This window comes from Coenobita brevimanus, chromosome 40 (genome assembly GCF_032717465.1).
Source record: "Coenobita brevimanus isolate Jiangsu-jjx chromosome 40, ASM3271746v2, whole genome shotgun sequence".
Lineage (NCBI taxonomy): Eukaryota > Metazoa > Arthropoda > Malacostraca > Decapoda > Coenobitidae > Coenobita > Coenobita brevimanus.
In genome coordinates, this window is record NC_136993.1 from 63095718 (window position 1) to 63110666 (window position 14949).

A 14949-nucleotide genomic window follows, 5' to 3' on the forward strand; every position below is an offset into this window, starting at 1 on the left:
AAATCAATAGCAGCCAAAGCTACATTACTGCTATGGAACTAAGTAATTTTGTTAAATTTTAAAATATTCAACTCCTCATATGCCAATAAGGAAGCCAGCATAACACCCCAAGGATTGGCCTCACTGTCACCCCATAGTGGATGATGACGTTCATATCCCCTAGTGACAGAAAAGGAGAAAGAATGCCATGAATAAGGTGTTCCAGATCTGCCCATTCGACGGTGGTACTATAGTCATGGAGTGCGACTCTGAGGTTCTCATTGTTGTGCCTGGCATCCTACCCCTCAACAGTGCGTCCAATTTCGTGTATAATGTGAGACACATATGATTCGTGTATAATGTGTTCGTGTATAATAATATTCGTGTATAATATATTCGTGCATAATAATATGATTCGTGTATAATATGATACGAAATCGGACGCACTTTTGAATGGTAGGTTGCCGGGGTACGATAATGACAACCTCAGAGTTGTGCGCTGTGACTATGGGAGTAAGATAAAGACTATGGATTGTATAATTATGATGTAACAACATCTGGACAGCAACAGCCTGCAGGGGAATGGAAATGTTCAGGCGAGTGATTGGAATATCCTGATGAAGGAAGATAGCAGTATCTCCATGACGACTTTCCCCTGGCAGAGGATCAGAATATAAGGCATGGTAGCCAGATGGATCAGAAGGAACACCATCACCAATGATGGTCTCCTGGATACACATGCACATAGGAGATTATGTTCCTAGATGACAGTTCCTCATAGCTGGAATGTACACAACGACAATTCCACTGAAGTATAGAACCCATAGTGGACAGTGGATCAGGTTAAGTTGCGGGACTTAACAGTTCCTCACAAGCAAGCGGATTTGGATTGATGTTTAGGAATGCCCTTAGGAAGAGCCTGCCCAGTACCAGTAACCCACACCCTATACCGAACATCCCAAGGCAAATGTGGAAACGAGGAAAAAGAAAGTTTTACAAAACTCCTGAGAAGGAGCAACAGTTTGTTTGGAAGGTGGCTTGGAGGCCGCCGTGGATGATGCAGGACAGCAAGTGCCACCACCAGTAGCCACAGATGTAGAAGCTGAGTCCACAGGACCAGAACCCTGTGAGGATGAAAAGCTATGGGGCAGAACTGAAACACCAGTGGTCTGTGCTACACCATCCCCTTGTAGGGACCCGACTACAGGCAAAGCATAACCTTCAGTCTCCACCTGGCTGGACCCCACAGCCTCCAGGGCAGAGGGAACAGCAGAGAGGCCGACACTAGGTTCCACAAAAAAAAACCTTGAGTGGACGGTCTCCAGGCTGTGAGGACTCTGAAGAACCACAGTGACGTTCTCCTGGGACAGATGGAACTTCAAGCATGCTGGACATGGCAGGACAAGGAGACACATCAACATGGACATCTGCCACCACCATGGAAGTGAGAAAACCCTCAGGCACCAAAGTGGAGGCAGAAACAGTCGGAGTCGAGGGTGGGCGAACACCAGTCTTACATGTAGTACTAACATAGGGGACAACATCTGGCAAATCACCAGATGAAGAAGTGGACAATGGAATGGGTTAAGGCTGCTTCTGAGACACAGGACAGAGCTCAAACACCCCTGAAAGGCAGAAGCATAAGTAACCCTGGGCTGGAAGAAGCAGGTCTGTGCTCTCTTCTTTGCTTCAGGAAATGAAACTCTCTCACATGTACAAATGGACAAAATCTCCTTCTCCAGACAGTATTGAGGACAGTTTCTAAAATATACAGCTTGAGGACCCCCACAGTGATAGCATTTAAAGGGTCATGGACAGTTATCGATATGGCTTGGTTCACCACAGGAGACACTTATATCAGGAAGACAAGCCTGTGCATGGCAGCAAATGCAGCTAACATGTCCATAACCCTGACAGTGGAAACACCACTTTGGAGTTGGCACATACGGCTTTACTGGAAGTGACAACTAAGTGAGTTTCACAGAAGCAGGCAAGGTTAACTTGACAAATGTCAGGAACAAGGTCGGAGTTGGGGTCAGAACACCATCTATTTTCTGCTGCAGGTGCTCAACATTCACCACACCTGCAGTTCCTCCAACAGCCGTGCCTCTGAGTATCAGACTAAGTCACTGGAAAAAAATGACTCCCTATCATCAGTTAAAGATTGCACGAGGAACACAGGAAATAACATCACCAGAAACGGAGGTCAGAGTCAATAATTGGGAGCTCTTCTCTGGGGATGACACCTCAACAAGGATGCTCATATCCCTTGAAGAGGATATTTTAGGTTCTCTGCCACATGCCGAAACTAGGGCTCAGTGCAAAGCAAAAATATCAATACTAGGACTGGCCTACCCTCAGGGGGCTTCAACATTAGATATTTCGAGCATGACATGGTCACAGTTTCGTCTGGGCCTAACCCCAGAGTCCCACCAAGCCGACTTGACTGCCTCTCAATCCCAGTTGGACGTTTGGTCAAAGGAGGACAGCTCCCAGGGGCTTGGTAAGGCTCAAGAGTAGCAATAGTGGAGGAAATGTCTAAAGATTGTCTGCGCATCGTCATCAACACTTATTGAAGACAGCATGTATGGCAACTGAAAAACTTCATTTCCCCACCATTCCACCCACGACAGAGCCCAAAAAAAGGAGGTCATATGCTAGGGATAACATCACTGGCAACCCCAGAGGTAGTGAGGGAGAATCCAGGTAACCACTTTGGGACCTGGACAAGGATAAGTCCAGGACAATAGGAGTCATCAGGCCATGCAGTGCCCAGTTTACCCAGCCAACAAGTGACCAGCCAGTTGGCTTGATCGGGCCCAACCAGGCCACCCATCTAGCCAGAATAGGGGGACCAAAGAGTTGTATCGCTAGCTGCAGGGTGCATTCGGCAGCATCACTTAACCCCCAGAACTCCCGTTTCCCAACGTTACAGGATGCCACAAACCACAAACACGTTAGGGGACAAGAAAACCCACCCAAGTTGGAAGGTGAGCAGGAACATGCAACATCACCAGCAGGCCTCCTCTACTGTACCAGTGATGTAGGGTGGGGGTGGTTCTTGCTCCACGAGGCCGACAAAAGTCAAACCCTGCAAAGGTAGGCAGGCCTCCAGAGTAGGTAGCAATGCCAGCAACACTTCAAGCTCTGCCACCATGTCAGTGTGACCCCCCTCATCGAGGTTCATGTAAGCAAATGTGATCTATGTTCTTACAAAATTGCTCTCCTTACTGGTAATTATTTCATGACCCCTCTGCACTGCTTAAGTCTTCCGAACATTCTCTACATTGGTAAATATTTCAGGATCCTTCTGTACAGTTTCATTATACAGATTTCAGTTTTACTGCCCTATCTGGATCAGCCAGTAATTACATAAGGGAACTGTTGTCTGCAGTGTCTGGAGACAGAAACTAATGTGTTGCCAGCTAATCTTGGCTTAAGGTAACTACTCAGAAGTATGGGGGGATGTGGTGGCAACCATCATCCACTCACCTGAAGCAAGGCTATCTACTCCTTCCTTCATCTTTACCATCCCTTTTCTCTGTCTGCCCTCCTCCCTTCCTATTTCTCCCATCTTTCCTGTTACCTTTTATCACTGTTCTTTCCACCTCCGGCGACTCTACACAGAGTGATAAACCTATTACTTCCTGTAACCCATGATCCATTGATAATGCTAGGTGGTAACCATACAACCAAATAATAGGGTGATGTGGAGCCTAATATGGTGCCCCTTTTACCAGAATTTAGAGACCCAGGTGCGGCATTTATCCAGAACTAAACCACTACTCTCTTACCTGCGCCTTACTGTGGCGAGGCACTGTCTGCCACGAAGGTATCGGTGTATGGCACAGGACGGCCCTGCAGGGGCGGTTGCTTGCCTTGTGTTAATTGGTCTGCTTGGCCAGACAAACCGGGGTTACTCAATAACAACTCAGAAGTATGATGGTATAAAAATGACATTAAATCTTAACTAAATCATCTAGAAACTTCAAGAAAATTCAACATGATGCCATTTTTCCGTTTCCAAAGGGGAGACAAAATTCTGCTTTGGAAAAAAAGGGACAAAAAAAAAAAAAAGGCTGACGTGTCTGATATCCAGTGTTAATTTCTCGCCAGTGTGGCCTGGCAGAACACACCTTTACTGCACTGCTACAGACTTGACTTCAGATCTTTCTAACACTGTTTCTTCACTTCTCAGAAATTCTTCCTTTGCTTGACTAAAATTCATATGAAGATGATGATGATGATGATGATGATGATGTTTAAAGTGATGATGATTATGATGATGATGATGATGATGACCTCTCTCATCCTCCTCCCCCAGTCAGTGGAATCCGGGATATATCGAGAGGTGAGGGAGGCAGAGGAGGCTGGAAGGGTCAGGCTTCACACATTAATGGAATTCTCCAACGTGATGAACACAATGGTTCGACCTGGACGCCATGTACTTGTGGAGCTTGAGTTGATGCTGCTGCTGATGATTGGACAAGACTACACCAATGCAGGTAAGAGAGAGATAGAGAGAGTCATTTGTACTTTAGGAAAGTAATGGACCTCAATCTATTGCTAATTAACATCATCCGACGTCTCCAGTAAATATGTGTGTGTGGGGTGGGAGTGTTACTAATGTGGAAAATAGGTCTCTTGAGCAGAGATCCAATACTCTGTTTACTTATTGGCCCCAAACTGCCATCTCTCCATCTTCAATGTTGAGTTGTGGCAATAGATTTACACTAAAACACAAACCCATGGTCACGAGGAAGTGCTACGGAAAGGATGTAGCGTCTGAGCACTGTCTTTTTTCTGCCAGTGAGCAACGTGAATGTAGGCCAAGTTAAAATTAAAAGAACTAAACTAATTTTTCCCTAACTTTTCCTAATAATGCCATCATTTCATCTTGAAAGTACAATTATAACAACAGATTAACAGTAGAATATGATGCTAGTCACAAAGAAGTGTCATGAAAACAATGTAGTGTTGTTTTTTTTTTTCCCCCACGAATTTACGTGAAATACGCTAAAAACGGAGGAAAATCTGGCCCATGTTAGAGTGACGAGAGTAATAATAATGTCATCGTTTTCCAGGGAGATGTGACTTCTACACGTCAGAGGAGCGGTTCCTTCCCACGATGCTGTCAATGATAGGCCAGAAGGACAGTCCGCTTGTTCCAGCACTTAGCAAAAGGGAAGTGGATGCTTTGACGGTGTTGGGTATACTCTTCTTTCTAATATGGCCTAAATTTGCCCTCTCTCAGTCGTCAATGCCAAGGTGTTAAAAACAGATGAACTCTATATTATGATGTACTAAGATGACTGGACGGTGTTGGGTATACTTTTTTTATGTTGACCTTACATATAATAGCCACTTCTCAGTCTTGAATACTGAAGTATAAACGACAGAAAAAAAACACTGGAAAATGATACTGATAAAGGAGTGCAGTAGAGAGGATGCTAACCCGTAGTTGTATCAGTTTCTGCTACTGGATTGTGTGAAAAGGACTACTATGCCTGTCGCCAGTAAACTTGCCTCTTAAGCTCGTCCTCTCTCATCCACCGGCCACAGAGTGGACGAAGAGGGACGGGGCTACGGCTTCAGAAAGAAGGCGGTGGCTTAAGAGACGGGGGGTTCGTGATTCTCGTCTGTTTAGGAAGGTCCTTTGCATCTCTTCCTTAGCGATTTATGTTTTTATATGGGTGGTTAATGTCAATTTGTGTGTTATTTGTGCTTGAGTATGATGATATCTGAATGAATTAAATGACACAGAAGAAGATAGTATGGAGTAACAAACGAAATAAATCGCATACGTATAGGTGTTGGGGAGCTTCCTTAATCAACGAGAACACAGGCCAAGTTGCCTGACGACAGATTTGAAGGACGAAAATCTGGACCAAGTTAAAGTGAAAGAACTATAGTGATAAGATATAGATATATTAATCTCTACGTCGCCCTTGAATCCATTATATAACGTTGTATGCGGACCAACCATAACACTGGTCAACAAAAATATAATTACTTCATGGTTGTGAACTTAAATGGTCTGATGCTAGGGTAATCGAAGGTCCTGAACTCGAATACGGCATCAGTAAGGAGGTATCAGGTCCGGTTCTTGAAAACCAGAATATCGGTGTGTCTTGCTCACAGGATGTGACTCATACATTTATTTGTTAAGTTCCTTCGATTAAATTGGTATTTTTGTTACAGGTTACATGTACTGTTTCCACTTCTATTCTTGCACAAATTCTCAGTCACTTTGACAGTGGTGAAAGATGGAATCCCGCAAATGTGTACACGATCCTGACCGTTTTTGTTACATCTGTGGAATGTTCACCCCGGAAAGCTTCTAGAAACCCACCACATTGCCTGTTCAAGTGAACTACAAAAGCTACTTCAAATGTCCACTGGGCGAGGAAGACAAGAAATTGGCGCCTCAAATAGCGTGTAGGTCCTGTGTCAATCACCTGAGTGAATGGATGCATGGAAAACGAAGTTCAGGTTTGCCATTCGCTGTACCAATTGTGTGGTGAGAGCCCAAAGACCACAGCAACGACTCCTACTTCTGTCTCACGAACATGAATAACTGTCAAGACACGAGCCACAGTCCTGTACCCCCAGTATCGGTTCTGCAATCCAACCAGTGCCACACAATGCAGAACTGCCAGCTCCAAACCCACCTGCTGAACACGAGCTAAGCAGCGAATCTGATTCCAGTCATAGCCTCAAGGATGATGACTACCAGGACGACTCAGGAAACAGTGGTCCCAAACCATTCAACCAGGGAGCCCTTCATGATCTCATACGGGACCTTGATTTGTCTAAAGAAAAGGCAGAGCTCCTGGGATCACGAGTGAAGCAGTGCAACGTGCTGGAAGATGGAGTGCGCATCACTTCGGCATGTCATCAGCATAGACAGCTATCTGTGTTTTTCAAAATGGCAAACAACCCTTGCTATCACGATGATGTGGTGTCTCTCATGCAACAACTCTGCAAGTCCGATGCATACAAGCCGGATGATTGGAGGCTTTTTATAGATTCAGAAAAAGACACTCTGAAAGCAGTCCTCCTACACAACGGGAATTGGCTTCCATCCGTGCCAATAGCACACACAGAGAAGATGACCGAGAGCTATGAAACTATGAAGATTGTGCTCTCCGCTATTGAGTATGAGAAGCATCAGCAGAAAATATACGGTGACCTCAAAGTACTCTGTCTACTTCAGAGCCGTTACAGCAGTCACACAAAGCACATACGGTTTCTCTGATTGTGGAAGTAGAGCTAATGCCGAGCACTATGTATGAAAGAATGGCCAGCAAGACCAAAAGATGCACCCAGAAGGTTCAGCTGTCTTCACAAACCCTTTGTGGATCCAGAAAACATATTCTTGCCTTCACTGCATCTCAAAGCTGGGATTGCCGAAAAATTTCGTAAGAGCCATGGGTCAAACGGGTACTGGGTTTCAGTACTTGTTTATGAAGCTCGGTGGCGTGGTATCCTGAACAAAGTTGAAAGGAGGGGTCATGAATGGTCCTCAGATCCGCATCCAGGTTAATCATGGTGACTTTATCAAGGCATTAAACCCGCTGAAGAGGGACGCATGGGAATCATTCATGAATGTCTCACAGAACTACCTTGGAATCCAATGTGCAGGCACTACGAAGAAATTGTGGCAGGTGTGTTACGGAGTTATCGAGCTCTGGGCTTACGGATTCATTTCTTTCACTCCCACCTCGATTTCTTTCCAGATAACCTCGGAGACGTAAGTGACAAGCACGGTGAAAGGTTTCACCAAGACATTGCTATAATGGAGAGCAGGTATCAAGGCCGATTCAGTCCCAACTTGATGGGCGACTACTGCTGGATGCTACAACGTGAAGAGAGTCAGCTGAACAAGCGGAAAAGCAATATGCAGAAGTATTTTTAGAACATCATTACTTGCTAATAAAATATGCATTGGATTTCCATATTTTTGTACCATATATTATTACAATATTATCTGTCTGTGCCTCAATGTATGTTACAAGGTTGAGACGAGTTATGCCACATTGAATATATTTTCATTCTGATATTCGAGAAACCTGGTCCGAAAGCACAAAATGAATATCAGATTTTCAATCAGTGCTATCAAATTAGTCAGGGACACATACTCACATATGAGAACCATTTTGGCTGTTGACCAGTGAATAATTTATCCCCACAATTGTTCTAAAAATAAGTGACAAAAATATATGAGCTTGTTTCTTTACCTCGAAATTATTTATTAGCACTAATGTATTTTCTGAGGATTTTTTTCACTGCTCTTCAGGCTTCTGAATATTTTAAAGCTTCATACACTAATATTGATCCTACTTTCTTCCTAGGTAACAGACTCTCTTGGACTGCACGTATTTAATGATACTATTGTTTAATTTGATAATACTTCCTCTTTTGAAACTAGTTTCTCACCTGGCACAACTTTTCGGCGGTGGCTGAGTCGGTAGAAAGGTGGCTTGCACTCCCAATGGACGCGCTTCAAATCCTGGCTGGAGCAGAGACAGTTTAAGGAACTGAATTGCGTTACTACGGACCTTACTGATATACCATAAGGCCCGCCGACATTTCAAAAAACATATCCACTAATAACAATACGCCAGTCCTGTATGACAACCTTAGCATGTATTCAGTTTGGACGGTGGGAGTTTGTTCTGAAGCAGTGACATGTGGAGGTGCATTGTGTGTAAAAAGCTGCTGGTTCTCAGGGAATGGGCTGTTAGGTGTATGCCCAGAGTCGGACATTAAAAAAAAAAAATCATGTTGTACAGAATGTCTTCCATGGCTGAGGCTGGCTTGTACTACCAGTGGATCAAGACCATAGTACCCAACTCCACCTCCTGCCACAACCTACCCACCAGGATCACCGTCAGTACAACACTCACCCTCTCAAACCTATGGGTGGGTCTTGTCAGCTGTATGGCTCACTCTTTCAACCCATGACGGGTGTTATGTTTCATGATTTGTGTGTGTGTGTGTGTGAACAAAATATTTCAGATATTTCTCATCCGATTTTAATTATATTTAGTTAACGGTAAGAGGATGAGTAAACCTACTTTTTTTTTTTTTTTAGACCAGTAGGTCAAAGATCAAGGTAACGGGGCTAGGTCAACCGTTAATCTAACAAAATCATTTGAGTGGATAATCTAAGCCATCAAATCTCATTCCAGGGCATGTTTGCAGTTCTGGCTGGTGGACACGCTGCCGGTCTGTTGATTCTGCTTTTTGAAATTGTTTGTAAAGCTGCTGGAAGATGGACAAATGCAGATGCTCTTCCCCCCGTCCCTGTTATGTGAACCTGAAACTGGATAGACAGGAACATATCTGACAGGTTTCTGTAGCTGTCTGCCTGTGTGTGTGTGTGTGTGTGTGTGTGTGTGTGTGTGTGTGTGTGTGTCCCTCCTCCTCCCCCTTCTCTCTCTGTCTCTTCTCAGATCCACAAAATAATCTCAGAAGTATCCAGAATTCAACCCACAACCACACATTCCCCACCCAATCCCCAGCCAGCAGTCCAAATAAGCCACCACCACCTCCCCCATCAGGCTCAAACTTTCTGTTCTCTCCACGTAGCAAGACCACCAGAATTCCTCCCTATAATATCCACTATATGATCTCGACAGCAGTGCTCAGCAGTCAGTGTTCGGGGCACACTGTTGAGACGCCTGAAGTTTCTTGTGTGCCGCAGTACATTACTCTCCTGTAATACCAATCAGAATTTTAGAAAACCGTCGCTAGGAGCTGTCTCATTGGGACATGGATATGAAGTTTTGGAGCGTATGCGTGAGTAATTCAAAGTGATGCACTTTTGCCTCTTAGAATGTTCCATATTCAAGATTGGTTGCTGGTGATTAATTGCTATTATTATAATAGTTTACCGTGACGTTTCGTTTCGTTTTTGAAGACTCCAACATGCTTTTATCCATCGGCCTTGGTCACCTAATGGCGGCTCTCTATGCTGCTCGATCTCTGGCTGCTTCACTGTTTAGACCCTTATCCCTGAGATCTCACTCAGTAATATCTTCCCAGGCATTTTTCGGTCTACCTCCTGCTGCCCCACCCCTAACATTAACACTTCTCACTTTCAGCACCCAATTATCATCCACGATCCTCACCACATGCCCAAATCATCTCAGTATACCCCTCTTCATCACAACACCAATACACCCCAGTCCCATCCTACCTCTCAACTCTTCCATCGTAAACCCAGCTCCCTCAGGCCTCGCACTCAGGGAAGCACTGCATATCCACTTAATCATTGCCATTTCTGTACGAATGAGTCTGTGAATATGCCCTCTTATCTTATTTTTTGTTTTGTTGCCAGAATCTAACATATGCATTATGCATCATTATACTTCCACCAAAAAATTATTAACTAGAAAACAAAAATTTTCTTCTACAATGATTGTTAAGAAGTAGTAATGGCAAAAGTGCACAGGAAAAAGATGAAACAGGCACAGAAACAAGAGAGCATTCAGGATGGAAGATTTGGAGACCTATACCCAGTACTACATTCCGCCAGATGCAAGTTTGTGGCTGATGTATGGAAAGTAATTGTGGGTATAGATCTCCAAATCTCCTCCCATCCTGAATGCTCTTTTGTTTCTGTGTGTTTTTTTTTTTCGTTTCTTATCTGTTTACTTTTGCCATTCCAACTTCATAACAATAATTTTAGAAGAAAATTTTAGTTTTCTATAAGTTTTTCCTGAAGCTGTCGAACAATTAATAATGGCATCACTGGTCTCGTTGCCGGGCATAAATCCAAACTGCATCTTATCAAGATTCACTCATTGTCTAATCATACCTTCTAGAACTCTCTCCATTACCTTCAGTATCTTGTCCAAAAGCCTTACACCTCTATAACTTCCTCTTTCCAGGACATCACCCTTCACCTTGTACACCTTTATAATTGCACTCTTCAGGCAATCATCTGGGACAACACACTCATTTATTTGTATTTATCAAATCAGTAACTAACCCCACTCCTACATTTGAGGTTTCCAACATTTCAGCATTCAACCCAGACACACCTGCTGCCTTCCCCACCTGCATCCTGCCTATTGCCCTGCTCACAGTAGCAGTGTCAATCAAAGGCCAAGGGCCAAACACTGGATCGATTGGCTCCAAACTAGAGATGTACTGGATATCTGAGTTCAGAGATCCGTGGATGCAAATGTTTATTAAATCGCGAATGCGGATGCAGATGCACATGCGGACATGGATGTTGATTTCATCACAAATGTAGATACAGATGCGGATGAGGATTTTAAAAATGATGCGAAGTTCCGCATATGAAGATGAGGATATCTGATAAATCTGTATTTGTGACAAACACCAACATATTACTAATTAGTCATGTTTGTCAGTTTAATGAACAAAATGTTTCTGGTAATGTGAACAATTTGACAATATGTTAAATTTTATGCTAAACCAATGATTTTCTGAAGAAATATGCCAACTTTAGCATAATTGTGCTAAATCTGGTCAAGCTGCACTTTATCTCGGAGTGTTAAGATGCGGTCAGCGCCGGCCTGCACTGTAGGTGCATGAAATCTGGAAACGAACGAACGAACTCTGCCAGTTCTTGTTTTTCAGTCTTCTCTTTGTATATCCACCGCATTCTCATTGTGTGTGGTAAAGATCCAGATGCAGATATGGGTGTTTATTAAACCGCGAATGCAGATGCGGATGCAAATGTTATTTTATCACAAAAGCGGATGCAGATGCAGAAGCGGATTTAAAGAATGATGCGGATGTTCCACATATGCGGATGCAGATATCCAATACATCTCTGCTCCAAAAATTCCCTGTCGCAGTCAAACTCCTCATTCAACAACCGGTTGTAGTGCTCTCTCCAGGCGTCTTTAATATCCCCACTCTTCAGCACTACCTCACCTTCATCATACTTCACACACTGCTGACCTGTGATATCCCTATTCGCCCCCTTCATCTAATTTGCTTAAATATCATATTCTTTCTTCCCCCTCTATTTAGATTATTCAGTAAAAGTCTCTGAGGTTCAGACTTTGCCCTGTAAACCTCTCTTCTAGCCCTACGCTTGGCACCCAAATATTCTTTTCCGGTACCCGGAGAGGCCTTCTTTTCTCCTTAACTACAGCTTCTACACCCTCATCCTACCACCAAGTTACTTTAAGTCTTGGGGAGGGGGGCTTATCCATCCACACACTGAATCAGTATCTCTCACGAGGTTATTCTTGAGGGCTCTGTACTGTTCATTAACACTTCTATCACGTCTCGCTGTTCGACCACCACTCTACTCATCTCGCATATAGAAGGTATCCCTTACTGCTTGGTTTCTCAACTTCCATGTTTTTCTCCTAGGTGCATAAGTGCTCTTTTTCATCACCCGCTCCTTAAGCACCACATCACATATCATTAACTTATGTTGCAGCACACACTCCCCGATCCCTATAACTGAGTTATTTACTCGGAGGGCATGTCGTAGCAGTGAACTTGTGTTATAAAAAACAGTGTGACTTAGCTCGTGATTCTTTTGCTTCATCTGCAGTAGCATCACTTGGTTATATCTCTCCAAGGGTTCTAGAGGAACTATTGGATATTAAGAATTACTGTAACCTCAAATTAAAATTTATTGACGTATCCTTCGACATATTTTGAGTATGAGTAGAGCTACAAAGAGATTACCCAACTATCTCAAAGTGTGCTATTGACGTGATATTGTCACCTGCAACAACATATTTGTGTTAACTAAGATTTGCAGTATTAACACACACACACACACACACACACACACACACACACATATATATATATATATATATATATATATATATATATATATATATATATATATATATATATGTATTAACACTTATATATATATATATATATATATAAGAACATAATGAGGAATTTCGTGTGGGTCTTTCTGTAACAGAAAAAGGCTTTAAAAACCTGTGTTCCTCAAAACAGGCACAAGTTTCTCATTAATTTTTAATGAAAGTATCATATATTTATTTTCTAGGAATAACATTTTAACTTATTGTTATAGAAGTTTCAGTGGTAATTTTTATTTTCCTTGGGCCTGGAAATATATATTTTTCTAAATGTGTTCGTTTAACAACCTGTCACAGTACAAATGAGTTCATCCACTGAGAGAGTAAGCAAAAATTGTTTAGAGGAATTATCCCGTGTGAGGTAAGCATATGCATAACAATGCATGCGCACCCAAAATAATCTTAATTTAATGATTTTGTAAAGATCTTGAACACTAGAAAAACCAGCACGTTACTTAAAATATACGGTGCTGTACACGTAAGAGTAATGGTTTCCCTTCATCAGTTAAGAAAGTAAAAATAACTTTATGCAATTCATTTCTGACATTACAAATATTGTATAAGTGTGCCACATGAGTTCAACAAATTGTATAATATGGCGTGAAGTAAAAACTTGCTGAGTAACGCTCTACAGTACAATATTTTTTTCATTATATTCTTGTTACCTCCATTCAGTTCAGGACAGACTTTTAGCAATGGTGAGGTTAAATGCAGCCTTCATTGACTCCTTCAGTAAGTGGGCAGCACTTTAGGTCTTTATACTATTTTTACACTACGTTCTAGGTTTTATTTACCCCGGATGATCACCCTTCCATCCCCCCCCTCCTCTCTCTCTCTAAAATAATCTATCATATCCTAATCCAACATTTAACTTAATTGACTACAAGACTAACCTAACCTTATAGTAACAAAACACGCTCTACCAAATATACACTTCCCGGAAAAGAAAGAAGAGAAAAAATGGAACAAAGAATGAGCATCACCACTAGAGCACTCCTATAAGAAGGATGAAATGGTCTGGGTTGATATGACTTAATATGTAATTACCTGTACACCCATGAATACTTCATAAAGCAATTAGTGCAAAAGGTTCAATTATTACCCTTCCTAATTATTACCATAGCACTTTTACAAACTAGGCCTAGGTTTTTCTCTTTCTGCAGCTAATTTCACGTAGCTCACTGACAGAAAAATACAGTGTTATGACTCAACGTCCTTTCCAGAACACATCTTCGTGACTAGTGTCATATTCTACTACCAGTCCAATGTTACAACTCAGCATTCAAACTGGAGAGATGGCAATTTTAGGCCAAGTCAAAATAAAAGGAGTACAGGAGGTCTGTTCATCTCTAACTATAATTACCCAATTTTAAGTCCAGAACAAAACTTGACTTTCTCCTACAGAAAGTGAAGGCATAAAAATCATATTTGAATCTATTAAGGTATAAAATGCAGAATAATCACCAAGGAAGACGTGCTACAAAGTATCATACAGTATATGTCAAAGAGAGTACGTGTGTGTGTGTGTGTGTGTGTGTGTGTGTGTGAGAGAGAGAGAGAGAGAGAGAGAGAGAGAGAGAGAGAGAGAGAGAGAGAGAGAGAGAGAGAGAGAGAGAGAGAGAGCACAGCAATAAATTCGGTCGTGCCGGGGTGTCTGCCTCACTGGTCGCCTGACCCTGTGCGGCTGTCTACATCACCCGCCGCTGCCTGACCATCGCCACTCCTCTGGTAAGTCTTGAGAGTGTGGCGCGTTGTTGTGAAAGGATTAGAGTACGAACAGTGAGACTGATTCAATACGCGAGTGTGGATACAGGTCAGGGGTGGGGTTGTGGAGGCTGCAGAGTTATATAAATACATATGCAGCGTACATATGACAATGTCCTTTGTTAAAAAATAAGAATAAATAAATAAATAAATTAATTAAAAGGTGATCAGAACATGAAATGCAGATGGTAAGGAAATCTTGAGCCTGAAGAATAAAAGTACCGTTTACTCAGCAGCTCGATGGAGAGGGAAAGTTCCATTTTTAAAGAAAACATTGAACATAATGACCATTTTTATGCTGTTTATTGTCCCTGTCATACTTTGCATTCACAAAAACTAATGTCTGAGACTTAGAAACAAATAAAAG

General features: G+C 42.5%; 1 protein-coding gene across 1 annotated transcript in view; it reads left to right on the top strand.

Moving 5' to 3' along the window:
- LOC145397164 (uncharacterized) overlaps positions 1–9299 on the top strand; it is a 102230-nt gene extending 92931 nt beyond the window's left edge. The window contains exons 12-15 of the mRNA XM_080270361.1: positions 4304–4484; positions 5064–5182; positions 8794–8904; positions 9174–9299. Coding sequence (XP_080126487.1) covers positions 4304–4484; positions 5064–5182; positions 8794–8904; positions 9174–9299 — 537 coding nt within the window. The remainder of the gene's footprint in view (positions 1–4303; positions 4485–5063; positions 5183–8793; positions 8905–9173) is intronic.
- Positions 9300–14949: the final 5650 nt, after the last annotated feature.